Genomic DNA, 19,059 nt, shown 5'->3' with positions numbered 1-19,059 from the left:
GGAGGGCGTGAAGACGAGGCCACTGCAGTGCAGCAGCCCCCATGAAGCAGCAGGCCAGAATAATACAAGAGAGTGTGCTCATAAACTCAGATAACATCTCACTCTCCCAGGCTTTGGTGCCAGTGTGCCTTAAGACATGTACGATGATTGCAGCAGTAAAAAGCATGAATGACCATCACCCGTTAGCTCTGAACCTGATAGTCATGGCCCACTTACAGAACAACATCAACACAGGAGAAAGCCACAAACCCGCTCTGCTATTCATGGAAGCAGCAGAGGTGGAACCACAGAACCACAAAATCCCTGGTAACGACTGCTAACACCATTTGTTTTTAAAGCCACTAAAATCAACGTCCTCGCCACTTCTAATTCTCCTTATTGCTCCTTTTTTCAGTGTTTGCTTTCATTTTGCTGTAGTTGATCCAATGTCTGTCTGTTACTTTCACTGTCTGTCTCTGTCTTAATTGACAGGATCTCTTTTTCTGAACATAACAAACCAAGTCCTTTGGTTCAGGTGGGTTTAAAAAACATCACAATGTGTTCAGTGATGATGTGCACTGAAGTGGCTCAGTGTGATGATGGGTTCCTAAAACAGATGTGAAGATCTGAAAAGCAGAAATGAGGTGCAGAAGTTGTTGCTCGGCTCAGTTTCATATTCAGGGTGTGGTGAAGTTATTCAGTCCACACAAACAGTGTTACTCACACTTTGGATCTTACTTCTGTTGTTTCTGTAACCTGCTGTGTTTACACCTGCATTTGTGTAGCGTTTGCATGGATACGGTTTGTCAGCTGCCATTTTCTTCTTCTTCTTTTCTTTTTTCTTCTTCTCTTCTTTCTCAGAGAGGCCCACAGCCATTCATGCAGTTATCCTTATATACATGTCTTTGGACTGGGGGAGAAAGACTGAGTATCTTGAGGGAACCCCCACACACACAGGACCAGGAAGAAGAAGATGGGAAACTCCACAGCGGAAGAACTCAACTGACCATCAGCTTCAAACAAGAAACTGTTGTGTCACTCTCACGGTTTTTTCAGTACTAATCAATTATTTAGGAGAATGAGGAGAACACAATAACACAATAAATAGTAGATATAAAAAATTTTGACTATAAAAACATTCACAGAAACCCAACTGTAAACTAGAAGGTCAGTGTTTGCACAGCACAACCTGCAGCTGAATCCAGTGCCACCTAATAACTTTAATTCTACTGTGAACACCCAGCATATATTTTGAAGGTTGCTGCTCAGTAAACGTTAAAAACAAGCCTCTACTGGTTGAATGAGTCATGGTTTCAACAAATGCAGACATTTCAGTATTCAGTATAAAACTGGAAAGAAAAAGTGTTTATGAAGTGTAGTGGGAATAAAGAATGACTCCTAATAACACGTCTGTGTCATTGTGACCCTGTTTTCTGTGTGATCACGGAACTGAAAGAGGCAACTTTTAACCCACCGTTAAACACTCGACTGAAACTATGAAGGAGAAAATAAGTGACTTTTAATGAACTGACTCCATATCAGTATACGTTTATTCATATTTAAATGTTAAATGTAGAATAGAATAGAATAGAATAGAATAGAATAGACCTTTATTGTCATTGTACATGTACAATGAAATTATGGGTGATCCAAGCCAGCTGTGCAGGAATAAATAACAAAGAGGAGAAATACATACGATAAAGATGTATTTCTGTATGTAAGTAAATGTATGGTTAGTGAAGACCCGGAAACTGTGTAAGGAAAGGAATAGCATTCAACACAATCAGAACAGAGTGCTGCACATGCAATAACTAACTGTAACAACTGTGGAGGAAGCCACATGGCAAAAAGAGATAAATGCCCAGCATATGGCAGTAATGTCATAAATGCAAAAAATGGAATCACTTCCAGAAATGCTGCAAGTCATCACAAACAAGGGGATTTAAAAAGAGATCTGTAAACAGTGTTGAGATGCAAGCGCCCAGCAGTGATGAGGAAATGTTCTTTGTGAATGGGGTCAATGTAGACTCTGTGAATCCCTGTTTTCTGTATAGGAATGACATATTCACCGCTGTGCATATTAATAGAAAACCAATAGAGCGGCGCTAAATGTAATGACATTCCAGCCGTTCTTTTTGTACAACTGAAACAAGGTGGAAAACTCCTGCCATCACAGAAAACCAAACTGGAGGCATATGGAGGTGAGGAAATCAAACAGCTGGCACAGCTGGCACAGTTAAACGCTCGTGTCACTCTGGAGACAAGGAATACCCTCTGCAATTCTTTGTAGTGGATCAAGATGTACAACCTCTACTCTAAAATTCAGATGACATTACACTGCATTGATCAAAGAGATTTAAATAAAGCTCTGAAACGCCTGCATCACCCTATGCGTACCATAGAGGCAGTGGGCGCACAAATGCCTAACTTCACAGTCTTTTCTGTCCTGGATGTGAAATGCTCCTCTTGGCAGATAACGCTTGACTTCAAGTCATCCATGCTCACAACTTTCAACTCTCCATTTTCTGCTTTCTCAGAATGCCATATGGAATCAACTCAGCCAGTGAGGTGTTCCAGAGTGCAGTAGAGCAGATCTTTGCTGGATACCCCTGTGCTGTCATCGTCGACGACATAATCACTGGTGGAAGAGATATGAAAGAGCATTAACAGATTCTCAGAATGGTACTCAACCGTGCGAGGGAAGTCAAACTGGGACTTAACCCCCTAAAGTGCAAATCCTACTCAAAGAAGCCTGTTATGTTGGACGTGTTTTCACAGGCAAAGGCTTAAAGCCTGATCCAGTGAAGACCAAAGCAATTAATGAGATGCCCACACATTAGAAAACGTCACAGCTCCAAATCTAAACTGATCATCAGTCACAATCCTAAACAAGCCCATACAGTCAGCTCCAGCCAGACTGCAGCGTATGATGCGGAGACTGCAAAGGTACAACTTCCAGATGGTTTTAAAAAAAAGGCTTGTAGATGGCTGAACAGTCCTCTCAGCTGGCTGGCAGTTCTTACATTAGATGATCTGGGAGAGTTTGCAAGCCAAAACTCCACGTATGAACACTAAGGCGTAGAAGATGGACTGTTTAAAAAAGCTATTGCTATTCGTGGAAACTACATGTAACTTGATGATGACAAAGTGAAATGCTGATTATGTTCTTACCAGTGAAAGAGTTTCAGGTTTGAAGTGAATGATTATTTTCAAGCTATAATGCTATAAACTAGAATCTATTGTTAATGCATTATGCTGAAGATGTCGTTAGTCATACAGTCCTAAGCTAAAGAAAGAACATCTCACCAGTGTTATTGTAAAACGGGGGTTTCCCATATCTGTTCGAAGCAAATAGTGCACTGCGCATGCACCAGTAAAAATGTCTAAGACGGGACTGTGCCGGGTCCCCAGCCATGAGTCAAGCTGTTTGCATGTAATGTCTCTTCAGTTACAGCAAATGCTTACAAAGAATCACGAATCCAGCGTCTTTACTAAAGATCAAACAGTTAGAATAACAATACTAAGAATCGGTCAAATATAATGATGCGGTGAATTCACTGACTTTATAAAAGCCCAGAACATTCTTTAGTGAAATTACTTAATTTAAAAACTGTATTGTATTGTGAAAGCACCAGACTTCCGGTTCAATCCGAAAGTAAAGGTGGATTCATTGTGGGAAGGGCGATAAACTAGTGCAAGGTGAAGGAGGTCTGTTCATCTGTTTTCTTCCTCTCGGTCACTTTAATCTGGTTCTTCGGTCAGTCAGATTAAACTGGAGTCTTCCAGGAGGATGAGGATAACCGTGCTGCTTGTCTCCCTCCTGCTCGGTAACATCACCTTTATTCCTCTTTCTGTTTCTGTCAGTTTGATCAGTCAACAGTTGAAATACTCACTTGGCGCACACACGCACCGAGTGTGGCGATTCTTCACGTCCAGTTCACGTTATTTCACCACAGTAACAACTTAAGATTACTCAGATATAACTTGTTAAAATGCCAGTATGAAGTTAAGAACATGAAGTCGTCTGTGTGAGCATCTGTATCAGTTCTTAATCGCTGCTTTCGGCTCCCTCCCGTGTGCGTGTTTTCTTACGTTTTTCATTCTTTCCTCATTACCTCTCTGTCTCTCTGTCATCCCTCTCCCTCACTTACAGTTGGGTAAATATTTAAATTCCACCGCTTTTCACAGAGATATCAACACAGATATAACTGATAGCTCAGGTGGAAGCAGGACTGCTCTGCGTTCAAATATGGGTTGATTACTTGCGCAGAGTGCAGAAGAACAAAACATGATCTGCGTCGGACACATCCGCATTACACAGTAACTGTGTCATTTGGGTAAATACGCACATGCCAATGTACCGGTATTGTGCAGTGTCATACTGGGTATTTATTAAAGTCGGTAGCCTATTAAAATCCTGCCAGTCCACTGCTTGACTGCGTGCATGCATTTTGTACTGGGTTTCCCCTGCCGCTGTGAAACTGGCGACCCCAGGTCATCAATAAGCATCAATGCTGTTGAAACCTGGCCTACTGAATTGTACTTTGCTTCTCTTACTTGACAGATGATGATGATGTACATGCAGTGACACATTTATTAGGCTACTTGAAAATATATTTCATTAAATTACAATGCATGTGGAACATTATGATATTAGGCAGAAGACTTGGTCCTGAACAGACTGTGTTCTCTATATGGTAAATGGCCTGCATTTGTATAGCGCTTTTCTAGTCCATAGGACCCCAAAGCGCTTTACACTACATTCAGTCATTCACCCATTCACACACAGGCAATGGCAAGCTACATTGTAGCCACAGCTGCCCTGGGGCGCACTGACAGAGGCGAGGCTGCCGGACACAGGCGCCACCAGGCCCTCTGACCACCACCAGTAGGCAAACATGGGGTTAGTATCTTGCCCAAGGATATTTGACATGCAGCCAGGATGCAGCCTGGGATCGAACCACCGACCTTCTGATTAGTGGCTGACCTGCTCTGCCACCTGAGCTATATGTCAGTATAAAGCATAGCATTAGTTTATTAATGTTTATTAAATTAATTGTATTTATAATCAATAACTAACATTTCTGTTCATCTAAAGGTCACAAAAGAAAATGCATGAACATCAGAGAATCGCTGTATATTGACTAATAGTACTTACTGTTATGTCACGCTGCGGCTCTGAGGCAGGAAATTTCCTTATTTTACTCGATTTACACACCTGTGCTCCTCCTGCATGTTTTTACATGTGCTGACAGAGTTTTCATACTGTGTGTATACCTCTGAGGATTTATACTATAGTTATATTGAATAAGTGACATTGTCATGGTCCTCCATCTCTGAGTTATGGACTTAAGAGTTCTCTTTGTTGTTGAGTAATTCCTGCTTGATTCATAGTTAGTATATTGTTATGTTTTTTCAGTTTTGTTTTTAGTAGATATTTTCTAGCTTATTTCTATAGGTTCTGTCTTAGTTTTGTAATCTAGTTTTGCAATTCTGGCTCAGTTCAGCTGTGTCTACTTTTCCACTTGTTTTTTAAACATTAAAATAATTCATTTAAATTCTGTTTATATACCACTAGTTCAGAACAACAGTCATGTCAAGGAGCTTAATATTGTAAAGAACCTACAGTATTAGAATCAAAACCTCAACAGTCAGATGATCCCCTATGACCAGCACTTGGTGACTGTGTGAAGGAAGAAAAACAACAACAAAAAAGGGAGAGAAAAGACAAGGGTAATGACATCCTGTAGTAGTGTATAAATGCACGGGGAATGAAAATAATGGGAAAGGAGGAAAAATGCATCATGGGAAGCCTCCAGCAGCCTGACCTCATAACTAAGGAATGAATCAGTGTCACCTGATCCACCCCTAACTATGACAAAACTCAGATCTGCTTTCAGAAACTGTTTTTTAGCCTCAGGAACTCAGGACAGAAGTTCACCCACTACCGTTTTCATTTTGTAGTTTCTTAAATTTCAGAATAGAAACAGGAAAGCTGGACTTTCTTTTCATGTGTTTGCACAATTGAGCTACAGATAATTCTACACCGGCTCACATTGTTTGTTTAATATGGAACTCAGATTGATTTAACCTCTTTCTGCGTCCTCAGTTTCCCAGTATGCCTCAGGAGTCGAGGTGTATGAGGGGGAGGAGTCTGTCCTTCTGCTCTGCCAGCTTCCCGTTCCAGCTGAAGAGGGTGTAGTTGTGTGGGGACGCGATGACCTGAATCCTTCAATCATCCATGTTCGCACAGAGGAAGGTGATTATCTTACAGAGCAAAATAAACAATACGTCAACAGAACATCCATTCAAAAGGACGCCCTGAAGACCGGAGACCTCAGCCTCACTCTGAGAAAACCTACATTCTCTGACAGTGGACTCTACACCTGCACCGTACGCAAGGTTGGAGAAAAACAGAACCAGACTGAAGTGCAACTAAAGGTCAAAGGTCAGTGCTGTAGATTCCCCTTAGAGAGTGACCAGAGAGAAAAGTGACCATTCAACATTACAAAGATGAAAGGCTTTCAGGAACAGTCAACATAACCAGAGAAGATCTAAGGCTACGTTCACACTGCAGGTCTTAATGCTCAATTCCAATTTTTTGATCAAATCCGATTTTTTTGTCTGGTTGTTTACACTACAAATAAAATGTGACAGCAAACGCGCTCTAGTGTGAACCATTCACGGTCCTCAAAGCGCAAAAGAAGATGTCACACACAACGCGCTCTGTTTAGACCCAGACCAAACAGTATTGTTTGACTGATGACACTTAATATAAAGACTTGTTTCGGACTTTAGGTTTCCCAATTTTGCTTTAAGTAATAAAGTTATTTTGTTATTTACATTTGGCCTAATAATGATCCTTATTGCTGTTTTAGAGAGGAGCGGTGCTTCAAAGGATAGTTGCAGATTTCTGTTAGAATCTGCAGATTAAATAGCCAGGCGCTGATAATTGGCGTCTGTCTTGTGTCAGTGATGTAAAAGGCGGATTTAATGCGACATGACCGTTCAAACAGCAGTCGCTTTCGAAAACATCAGATATGTATCGGATTCAGTACCACATACGAAAGTGACCCAGATCAGATTTGAAAATATCGGATTTGTGCCGTTCAAACTGTCATACCATGATCGGATATGGGTCGCATAGGGTCAAAAAAGTCGAATTTGATGCGCTTTCGCCTGCAGTGTGAACGTAGCCAAGGTCAGACTTCTGTTTAAAAAGGATAAACCAACATATAACTGTGATTTCATCAGCAGAAATCATTATAAAAACAATCAAAATAAGATTTAAAAATCTTAAATCCATTTGAAGCAGAGGTCATACTAGAATTCATTTCAATTAGCATGGTTATTATCAGTGAATTCATATTAATTATTAATGAATTCTTCAAAACATTCAGCATCATGTTCAGGTTGTGTTTGTGTTCATTACAGAGCGTCCTCCTCCTCCTCCAATCTGGCCCAAAGTTCTCCCAGCGGTCCTGGTTCCGGTGCTTGTCCTGGCTATTGGCATTAGTATTTTCATGTGTCTTGTATATCAAAGGATGAAGAAAACAGCAGGTGGGTGTAGTAGTGTGTGAGTGGGTGGGTGGCCCTTTATAGATCACCATAGTAACAAATGCTGAATACCTGGCCTGCTCCTAAAGGAGCGGTACTTACAGTTTCAGTTTTACATTTGATGTCACTGAGCAAAGTTTCTACAGAAGCTCCAGCTACTACATGTTCTGACTGGATATAAAAAATAAGATGAAATTTTTTCTATTTTCCCCAGAAATACTTTTGGAGAATTATTATTGATAACTTGACAGAGTAAACCTATAACACACCTGTCTCTGTTGGACAGGTGTGTTATAAAAATGTGTGGTATGAATCTGTATCTGTCCTTCTGGCAGCAGAGCTGAATCAGCCTGAGCAGCGGTGTGTGGTGACACTTATAGGAAGACTGCCAGAAATGATGCTTTCTGCACTTCTTCTTGGCTGCAGAATTATAAAATGCTATTAACTTTATAGTTGTCATGTAATTATTTATTTAATTTTGATTTATTTAAAACCATTTCTAACAATAAAACACCATGAAAACACCCCAATACACATAAAATTGTATAAAAAGGACGTCAATTATCAAAAGTAAATGTACTATGGCTTAAACTCTGTACATCGTGGAAATAAGTGATTCCTAATAGATGTTTTTTCGAAAGCTGGAGCCTGCATCTGTTCAACTTACCAGTTTTATTAAACAGTGTTGCCGAGATGGTAACAGAGAAGTGAAAGAGCCAGGTTGCCTCAAACACTTCTCCTCCATCAGGCTCCCCGCAAAGACGCAAAACATGTGTGTGCAATCAACCAGAAAAAAGCTACTGACCTCTCAGTGCCATTAAATCACATTTCTCTCAATGAAGACCCCAATGCAGGATTTAAACCTCATGTCAAAAGAACAAAAAGAAAGGTATTGTAACCTTTATTAAAGTCAAATTCAAAGAGCATTGAAATCCAAAAAGCCAAAAGAAGTCCAAAAGAACACGAGGGTAAAAAAAACAATGAACAAAACAAGGATTAGAAACCCGAGGAGGACAATACAGAAACTCTGACAAAAGACAAAGGTATGCTGGAGCTATGTATACATACAGATACAATGAGGACTAAATAGGGTAGAGTGGAAACTCCTGAGTGGAGTTTGTATATTCTTGTTGTGCTATCTGAGTTCTCTGTGTGGATATTCCTGGCATCTCAAACCTGCCAAATGAAAAATTAAAGGCAACCCCTTGTGAGTGAGAGAATATCCAGAAGTAGCTTCGTCTCATTTCTAATGTTTTTAAATTAGTGTTGATGTCTTGTGCAGTTTCCTCTTTATATACCTCTGTGAAACCTCTCAATTATCTTTTGTCTGAATAGTGGAACACAAAATAACTTGACTTAATGACAATTATTCCTCAATCAGTCTCCAAAGGTTGATTCTGTTCATCTGGACGTAGCATATTGTGGGGGAAACGTTTTGTCACTCATCCAAGTGACTTCTTCAGTCTCAGCTGACTGCATGTTTCCCCAATCTTATAAACAGTACATTTGCATAATGACTGAAACCAGCCCACTGAAGGAACAATGGGCTGGGAGGTCAGTTCTTTAATCATAACCATGCAAATTCTCATGACTTGCAGCCATTCCCCAACTCTCTGTGAATGGTACTCATGGCCATTGATCAGTGGCTTTTGGTCAGTGGTTGTTGATCAATGGTCATTATGCAAATGTACTGTTTATAAGATTGGGGAAACCTGCAGTCAGCTGAGACTGAAGAAGTCACTTGGATGAGTGACGAAACGTTTCTCCCACAAAACGCTACGTCCAGATGAACAGAATCAACTTTTGGAGATTTACTTTCCTGGATGATTGAAAATGCATCAAGACATTTCTCAATCCGATTTTTAAAAACATTTTGAACACTGATTTTCGTCTCAACTATACTTCAAATGTTTGTTTTTAATGTGATTTACAGTTTCTGTTTGGCGCAGCTCATGTTCTGCTCTGTTCCCTCAGTCTGCCAGCTCAAAGTTGTTGATGTGACAGAGGGAGCAGACTCTGTCCTGCTACCCTTCATATCCAAAAAACTGAGGAATACGGAGACCGCCAAAGTGGAGTGGAAACATATCCAAGAAGACGAAATGAAGGTCGTGTATGAGAAGGATCGGAAAAGTCAAGACGTACCTTACACAGACCGCACAGAGATGAGGAAAGATCCATGGAACACAGGAAACGCCAGCCTAACTTTGTTAGGTCCTCGCTCTGAAGATGGAGGTGTTTACATATGCACCATGTATGACACGCATGGAAAGGCCCTGAAACAGAAAGTAGTGGCACTCTGGGTCAAAGGTCAGTATTAGAGGATGTGAGCTTGAAAGATCCTGATGATGTCTTAGTGTGTTAACTTGCTTTGTTTCAAAGAAACATCTACAGTCACATTTAAGCATATTACTAAGTTGTCTGTGAAGGTCTGTGAAGGTCTGTCTTCACATAAAAAAAACTGAAGAACTGATGAGTTATACAGTAAATGAAAAGCAGTGTGAGAGACAGAAGAATGCAGGCTATCACGAATCTTAGAACCTGTGTAGTAAACTACAAAAGTGCAAAGTGACAGCAGTTGTGAGCTGTGTTGATGCAACAGGCAGTTACATTTGTAGGGAAGAGCACATCAGGTTACAGAATGGGTTACCTCATAGCATTTCAGAATGGTTTGCAGTTGCAATTGTGCAGATTTCCCACTGAAGCATTAATCTCCAGTAACAGTCATGAAGTGGGAAGAGTTTTTTTTTTTTGTAGATGAAATCATAGAGAATAAAACTACAGTCCTAAGTAATAACTATATTTAGTACAAAGTAATTGTTTTCAGCAAAGACGTTTTCAGGAAACAGGAAAAACAGCTCTGAATGTGAGTGTTTATTATCCTCTGTCCTTCATACTAACTACACACAGTCACGTGATCTTGGTCTTGGTCAGGACTCTGATCTGACCTGATGCTGTGTTTCTTCTTTACAGAGGGCTGGCTGAAAACCATCAGAAGCTTCTTCCCGTGTGCCAGACAGAACAGACAGAATTATGTCATCTGAATGAAAAGGCAAAGGTGAATCTGTTCACTGTTCAGTCAATGTGATTCATCTCTTGATGAAGCTTTTCCAAATGAAACTCACAGTAATAAGGTCATTACCAAATGAAAAGTCACATTGACAAATATGTAAAACTACTGTGTGTTTGTGAGCTCTCAAATGTCTGTTTCAGTCAGTTTGAACACTTGACACATGCACTGAGCACAACCTGAACTAATATTCAGATCGTCTGTGCACACTTTAAACTAAAGTTCTGCATAGAGAGGTGAGAGCAGTAAAGTGTTTTTTAGTACATTTTTAAATAAAATTTAAGATTTATTTCATTTATTTGGGAATAAAATAGAAAAATTCTAAAAATGTTAGCTATCTAACATTTACAAAGGTAAACAGTTACTTTGATGACAGATGTCTGTACTAATTGATACTGTAGTATTTAACTATTTTAACTTTGATTTCAATTTACTGAAGGTTACCTGTGGGGTTCAACAGGGTTCAGTGCTGGACCCCAAACAGTTTATACTGGACATGCATGAATCGTATCTAAATTACTACAACTTTATTTGCTGTAATGTATCATCAGTTATAGTCATTTACTTTTCTCTGGGAAAAGTTTAGAACAGTGCCTGAATGCAGTGGAAAAAAAAATGTTGCGACAGATACATCATCACTAAATGACAGCAAAATAAAATGTATAATAATTAGTAACTAGTCAAAAGTAGCTGTTATAAATTATTAAGAGTGTGTACCACTATGTAAGTTTTAAAAACATGGTGCTAAAAAATATGAAAGTGAATCAAAACTTTCATTGTTTATAAAAAAAAGAATATTTTTGTGTGTTTATTTCTGTATGTTTATTGTTATTTATTCTTTCAAAATTATTTTACTTTTTTTTTTTACTATGTTTCCTTTGGTCTTAGTTTCGTTTATTTAGAATATACTGCATGTGAAAAGTGTAGTTGGAACATGCTATAGCTTCAGCTTTCAGCTCTAAGACTAAAATCTCCAGTTCAGTTCATTTTTTGTCATTTATTTATTGTTATAGCATCTCTTGGTTGTTTTTGTTATTTTTTGACTTTGGTTTTGTTTTCTTAGAAAAAAAGATGTATTTTAGGGTTAGTTAGGGTACTCTGCGTATAACAGATGTTTGAAGCTGTTCTGGAGTTTCAGAGCTGTTGTAGATCATACATAAAATATGCTTGTGTGTGTTCAGACTGTTTGTCAATGGGGAGACTCTCAGGGAAACATGCAAATTGGACTCTGCTTTCTATAGAGAGTCCAATTTGTATGTCCAATTTGTGCAACTCCTGAAACTCAGGACTGTTGCGCTGTTGCACTGTGCTGTTGTGGATCTAGAGAAAACATGTGCTAACTGAGGAACTAATGAATGAGGAAGTAAGGAGTGGCAGAAAAGTATGTGCCTGTCTGAGCCTGCAAAACACTGAATTTGAAACCAGGGTTGTACCTTTATCTGTTGTCAGGAACAATGCAGTGCTCTCTGCCGATGCTCGCACGCATTAGGTCTTGGTGTGGATTTTATTGTCATTCCTTGAAAAGAGAACTGGTAGAGTTCCTTCTTTCATTTGTCAGCAGTCACAACAAAGTAACTAAAAGTGCCTATTACAAGTATTTTTTGTAGAGCTGAAGTTGTCCCTGTTGATTCTGATTATTTGTGCCATAACAGTGGTATAAACAGGAAATTATTGAAACCAACTCTGTGAATTCAATGAGAGGAACTGTTACAGAAAAAAACAATAACAATGTAATGTTGACTCTATCTCACCTTTCTTTAATCCTAAATCTGCTCATCCTCACTTACTAGCTATCTTTTTACGTTAACATCAGCTGTGGCATGATACTTAAACTGAAACAGTAACGTGTATCCCAGACATTGACAGATCCCATGTTGTGCACAGTGTATTCCATTTTTAAGGGAATATCTTTTGAGGACAACCAAACTGTATTACCAGAGTCATAGGTACAGGCCATGATCGTAAGGTGATGTTTGCTTTGGTCTGCAGTCCTGAGTAGAGCTATTCAAGTATCAACACTACTGGTCTATGGTAGTGTTGAAGATGATGCTGCACTTGGGAATCCCATTTACTAGTTACACTCTGATTAGTTTAGACAGTGATTGAAAAAAGGCACAAGAATATGGAATTTTACAAAAAAACTGTGAAAACCGCACTCCTGTCCCTGCATCAGATGCATCTAGTTCTTCATTAAATTCACATGGGCTCTTGTTGACCTTTAAGTAAAAATATGTAACACAACACTGCAAAAGTGCTTGCGGTAATGGCGTCGGAACCGGGACCAGGACCTTGATTTTTCATGCAACGTGCATGGTGTGTATTGTGCTCTTATTGGTTTTCAGCTAATAGCTCCTTGAGAATAACATTTTAGGTGCAAAAAATATTTTATGTCAGTCCAGTTGTATTGTTAGTTTTTGTAATATAGATTCAGAAATGGGAACAAATTGTGTACTTTTGCAACATGCTGCCATTGTAGTAAAGTGCCTAAAGATACAGATTTGCTAAGTTGATTCATAGGTTAGTGTTAAGTGGCTTAACAAACAAACAAACGAAAAACATAATTCTGAAAGCGGTCAGGTACAATAACTGGATTGAAAGTGCAGGAAAATGCCAATATAAGGCCATGCATTCATTTCCAAGGCAATGAAAGAGCTTCACAGAGCAAAATATGAAGAAATAAGTGTGATTTAAGACTCTAGCACAATGTTTATTTACAACAATCTCTATATACTCTTTTAATACAGAATATCCTCAACTGTACAAGTTATCTTTTGTACGAAATGTTCTGATTGTACTCTGTGACGATAGTGGGTATTTCTGTTTGTACTTCTTCTTGGTCAAAAGCCTTTCTGACTCTGTATTACTCTGTATTGATTGACCCCTTTGCAAAGGAAAATAAAACCTCACAAAGACAACTTGTTTGTGCGCATTTCAATTTATTTTAGATTTCCTGAACAAGGTTAAGATTTTCCTTCACCTTTAATACCTATTACTACATAACTAATATAACTATTACCTCAACTCAGGACTGCCAATTGAATATGAGTTCCTATTGATATGAATTCCCATTGTTTAAACATCAGCACAAAAACCTAAGCCTTGACCTGAGTCTTTTTCCAAAATTCAGCAACAGTGCCACACGTCGCTGTCGCCGAGTGAGCACACGTGAGCCGTTATGCATTTATACAGCAGTATTTCACATACCATTGACAGACAGAAGAAGTAGTAGTTCCTACCAACTTTTTAGACACTCCCAACTTTTTAAAACATCAACATTTTAATATGACAATTCTAGAACATAAATATCTGGTATAGGAGGAAGTGATATTTCAGTATTAATCCGCACACCACTGCCAATCAGAGAGATGGGATAGCTAATCTGTTAGCAAGTGTAGGAGCTAATCCGGTAGTTAATCTAAAAGCCAGTTCATTTGCCAATTCAAAAAAAAAAGATTTTAGAAAATCTGTTATTTAATTGGTAATTTGAAAATGTTGTTGTATGAAATTAGGTTTTTATTCAGGGTAGTTAATTTACTATTTAGCAATAATAGGTACAGATATTTCATTTTGAAATACTTATTTGTTTGTTGTTTATAGTTTTAATTAAATTATTGTACAACACATTTATTTAGTAATGTTTAAATAAATAACATAATTAAAACATAAATTCTTAAATGAATTCAAAAGTCATTATTGAGATACAAAGTTTTTATTTTGATGCATGCGGTAGGTATTAGTGGTGCAACGGATCACGGTTGGTCCGAAATCCGAACCGATCCCACTCCACGGTTCGATCCAAAGATTCGAAAAAGAAAAAAAAAGTATGTGTATGGTGCACGTGGTCAGTCTGTCAAGCGATAGTTATGGTCAGCGCTAGCGGTCCAAGTGGTGGAGCAGAGGAGTTTGCGGCATTTAAGCAGCCTTTTGCTGCCCAATCCGACCGGGCTAAAGCGATTACAAAAGCTATTGGGGTGTTTAGCTGCAGGCCGTATTCCGTTGTGCAAAACAAGGGGTTTAAACTGTGATGAATGTGCTTGAGCCACGCTATGATATCTCGTTGCGCGTCCACTTCAGTGTGACAAGATCATTGTGAGACTTGATGGGCCAGATGGATGGGCCCGTGGCTGGATTGGTAAAGGGCAGAGAGCTCCAGTCCGACTCAGACGCCAGCAAGGTGGAGGTGGAGTACTGGTTTGGGCTGGTATCATCAAAGATGAGCTTGTGGGGCCTTTTCGGGTTGAGGATGGAGTCAAGCTCAACTCCCAGTCCTACTGCCAGTTTCTGGAAGACACCTTCTTCAAGCAGTGGTACAGGAAGAAGTCTGCATCCTTCAAGAAAAACATGATTTTCATGCAGGACAATGCTCCATCACACGCGTCCAAGTACTCCACAGCGTGGCTGGCAAGAAAGGGTATAAAAGAAGAAAAACTAATGACATGGCCTCCTTGTTCACCTGATCTGAACCCCATTGAGAACCTGTGGTCCATCATCAAATGTGAGATTTACAAGGAGGGAAAACAGTACACCTCTCTGAACAGTGTCTGGGAGGCTGTGGTTGCTGCTGCACGCAATGTTGATGGTGAACAGATCAAAACACTGACAGAATCCATGGATGGCAGGCTTTTGAGTGTCCTTGCAAAGAAAGGTGGCTATATTGGTTGCTGATTTGTTTTTGTTTTGTTTTTGAATGTCAGAAACGTATATTTGTGAATGTGGAGATGTTATGTTGCTGTCACTGGTAAAAATAAATAATTGAAATGGGTATATATTTGTTTTTTGTTAAGTTGCCTAATAATTATGCACAGTAATAGTCACCTGCACACACAGATATCCCCCTAAAATAGCTAAAACTAAAAAACTAAAAACAAACTAAAAACTACTTCCAAAAACATTCAGCTTTGATATTAATGAGTTTTTTGGGTTCATTGAGAACATGGTTGTTGTTCAATAATAAAATTATTCCTCAAAAATACAACTTGCCTAATAATTCTGCACTCCCTGTAGGTATGCACAGGTACAAGGATTAGAATGAAATGGTGTCCAAACAAAAACTTTAAAGGACCTATTGTCCAAGGCCAGTTTATGAAATTACAAGAAAATTTGAAGCAAAATATAAAGAAAGAGAGTTGGATTCAAGATTTTTGGACAGTATCTATTTACAATAATAAATTAGTTGTACTGATGTACTTTTAATGACCCTAGCTCACATAAATCTTGCAGCTGGTAAAACTGGGTCCATCTTGCATTTTGAATGAACAACATTTAGGCTAATTTAAAACAACAGAATATGTGTTATTTTTTTAAATTTTCTAAGAATGTGTAATAAGTTACAAATAGTTTTCCTTATTAATGAACTCTAAAATATCAGTAAAAACCTAAATAATAAAGATGTCAGAAGAATTTGCAATGGTTGTGTGATGGCAATGAAAACTGCTGCAGAATTAGTATAGAAGTGGCTATTATTATGGAACTTATTTCCTCCCTCACTGCTTTCTCCTTGCAAAGAGCGGTGTTTCCAATTCTGTGGAATGTCGGAATTTATTTTTTATCTTTAAGGTTCATGTATCCCATTATTTTATGTTGCTTCGTGATTTGTGGCACAGATTTGTGTTTTGTCCTTTATTGCATACCAATTTGCATTTTAGTATAATTTTGGATTTAGACTGCTACACTCAGATACTAACAGGCATAGACACAGAGAAGCCTTCTTTTTTGAGGATTGTGTGAGGGGGAATGGTCTGCCTGGATTGGTGATGGCACCAGAAGGTACAAATCTTTAAGGCTGACTCTCCTACACCAAAAGACGGCCATAAATTCTGGTGTTAGGAAATGGTCTTCCAGTCCTTCCCTCTTCTTTAACTCTACAGCCCTAAGCAAAAGGCAAGAGGTGGTTGCCACGGTAATGCAAGTGTTACCTGTAAAAGGGCCATCTCTATATACAGAGATGTCCAGAGAGGTCCAGAAAAAGAAACGTGAGCCGATATTCTGTTTCTGTGGCCTAATAAAAGTGTTTGCTGCCTGGGTGTGGTGCTCATTGTTTGTTTGGGTCTCCTGAGTGAGCTAAGAGACACGGCTACCGTTTTTAACTTGAATCTTGAACTGATTAATAAATTTAAGAAAATACACTTTGTTTTTTTTTTTACACTTTGAGCATATTTGTCTTCTCTCTGATGAAAACCCCCAACAGGAAATGAGGCAGCTTGACCTGCAACAAGTAACCCATAGCAATGGTTTGCATCACCCACAGAGAGTTACAGTTCATTCATGTAAACCAGCCAGTAATACATACACATCAAGTGGGTGCAACCTGGTGAATCTGAAGAGAGCAAGAATACTTTATGGTTGAAAAATTCACCAAGTAAAGTTATCTTTGCTGAAATGCTCATCCAAACTGTGTGGTGTTTCATGAGGCCTGTCTCATAAACCCCACATCAATCTCTCCAGCTAATCAGCAGCCCTCCAACAAATCATCCACTGCACAGGGACGTCTCAACATTTAACCTGTAATACACATATTTTCCCCTGCATTACAGAATTAATCATTACATTATTTACCTGCATTATATCAATATCTATATTTACATAATGTCCCAGCTTCATTTAAAGCTACATGCTATAATTAAGTTACTAATTCTTTCACTGTACATCTTTCTGGCTTTTATGATTCAAAGTTAGCATTTTATTAGCTCCCTCTGTCTAGCTCTTGCAGAATAACACCAGCTGCCACCAGAAAAGAATGATAAATAAGCATTGCTTAGATCTAAATGCAAGAGATGTGTGTTTTGCCTTTCTGAACACTAGAGGTCACTCGGGTACTCTGTAAAGTTCATGAATTTAGATGCCTATGAGACTGATTGTTAACATTCTCTAAGAAACACATTGCTTTTTATGCTCGTTATTATATAGTCGTTATTAGTCACGACACAGAGAGCCCTATTGATGATGATCGCCAGGTGGAAGATCTCCATAGTGTCCTGTGTGATCTGCTTGTAAGTCACATTCTCAAACCTCACAAACTGAAAACACAAATCCACTCAAATGAATGCCACTCTAAGCACCTCCATTCCCTTTTATTAGGAATCACATATAAGTTTTGTGTACGTGATTTATTTAAATGTCATTTTAAATGTGATTATACCTTTTGATCTGAGAAGGTTGGTGACTTTGTTCCTGTATGGCTCATTTTGATCATTGTAGCCTGATTTGCCAATCCAATCTGTAATGATCTTTACATCATCATCTGTTATAACACCTTTGATTTGAAGCAGAGAAAACCATGTCTTTACCATCTCTGTGCTGTGGTTCTGAAAGCTGTTTTCAAAAATTTCAAGCCTGGTGTTACTCATTGAGGTGTTCTGAAAGTCTTTGAAGCCCTTATTATGATCCAACCAGAATCTTGGCATTGAACCAAGGATTGTCAGCTTGAAGGTGCTCTTTATATCATTATTACTTATGGCTGCAGCCAAGAGGTCTCTGAAGGCTGGTGATTTTGTACTGGGAAATTCACGATGTACCTACAGAAGTAGGTACATAAACAGTTGGAAGTTCCCGACCATGAGAACTGTCCACTTTAGAAATGAGACTTCGATCCAGAGGAGATGAGTTTGTTGCCACTTCAAGCATGGCCTCTGCTAATCTGCTATTCTGGTTCTGTTTATGGGCCTTCAATATACTACTGACTGGTGGCTGGTGATCTGCATTGATGAACTTTCCAAGTCCTGGATTTTGAATTGCATATTTATGCCAGTTTTTGTATAACTCTACTTTTCCAACCTCTCTCTGGCTACGTTCACACTGCAGGCGAAAGCGCATCAAATCCGATTTTTTTGACCCTATGCGACCCATATCCGATCATGCTATGACAGTGTGAACGGCGCAAATCCGATATTTTCAAATCCGATCTGGGTCACTTTCGTATGTGGTACTGAATCCGATACATATCCGATGTTTTAGAAAGCGACTGCTGTTTGAACGGTCAAGTCGCATTAAATCCGCCTTTTACGTCACCGACACAAGACTGAAGCCAATTATCAGCGCCAGAGAAGCGCCCGAGAAGACATCGCGAACGCTTCCTGGCCATCCAGTGTAGATGTCAGTGAAACTGTTGGGAAGACAACGTAAACATTTTATTTGTACTGTATAATCTGCAGATTCTGACAGAAATCTACAACTATCCTTTGAAGCACCGCTCCTCTCTTAAACAGCAATAAGGATAATTAGTAGGTTATTTACATTGTTATGTAAATAACAAAATAACTTAAAGCAAAAATTGAGAAACGTAAAGTCCGAAGTCTTTATATTAACGGCCATCAGTCAAACAATACTGTTTGTTCTTGGTCTAAACAGAGCGCGTTGTGTGTGACATCTTCTTTTGCGCATGCGGGCCGCTTTGAGCGTTCACACTAGAGCGCGTTTGCTGTCGCATTTTATTTGTAGTGTGAACGAGGAGACAAAAA

General features: G+C 39.0%; 1 protein-coding gene across 1 annotated transcript; it reads left to right on the top strand.

Annotated features, from left to right (window-relative positions):
• Positions 1 to 3,645: 3,645 nt before the first annotated feature.
• LOC113010850 (uncharacterized) lies at positions 3,646 to 13,518 on the top strand. Its single transcript, XM_026150076.2, has 5 exons — positions 3,646 to 3,806; positions 6,089 to 6,427; positions 7,414 to 7,539; positions 9,511 to 9,843; positions 10,507 to 13,518. The coding sequence occupies exons 1-5, from the start codon at positions 3,770 to 3,772 to the stop codon at positions 10,575 to 10,577; spliced, it is 906 nt and encodes a 301-aa protein (XP_026005861.2). The 5' UTR covers positions 3,646 to 3,769; the 3' UTR covers positions 10,578 to 13,518.
• Positions 13,519 to 19,059: the final 5,541 nt, after the last annotated feature.

Source organism: Astatotilapia calliptera, chromosome 18 (genome assembly GCF_964374335.1).
Source record: "Astatotilapia calliptera chromosome 18, fAstCal68.1, whole genome shotgun sequence".
Lineage (NCBI taxonomy): Eukaryota > Metazoa > Chordata > Actinopteri > Cichliformes > Cichlidae > Astatotilapia > Astatotilapia calliptera.
The sequence above is the reverse complement of the archived record's forward strand: the minus strand, read 5'-3'. Positions and strand labels throughout refer to the sequence as shown.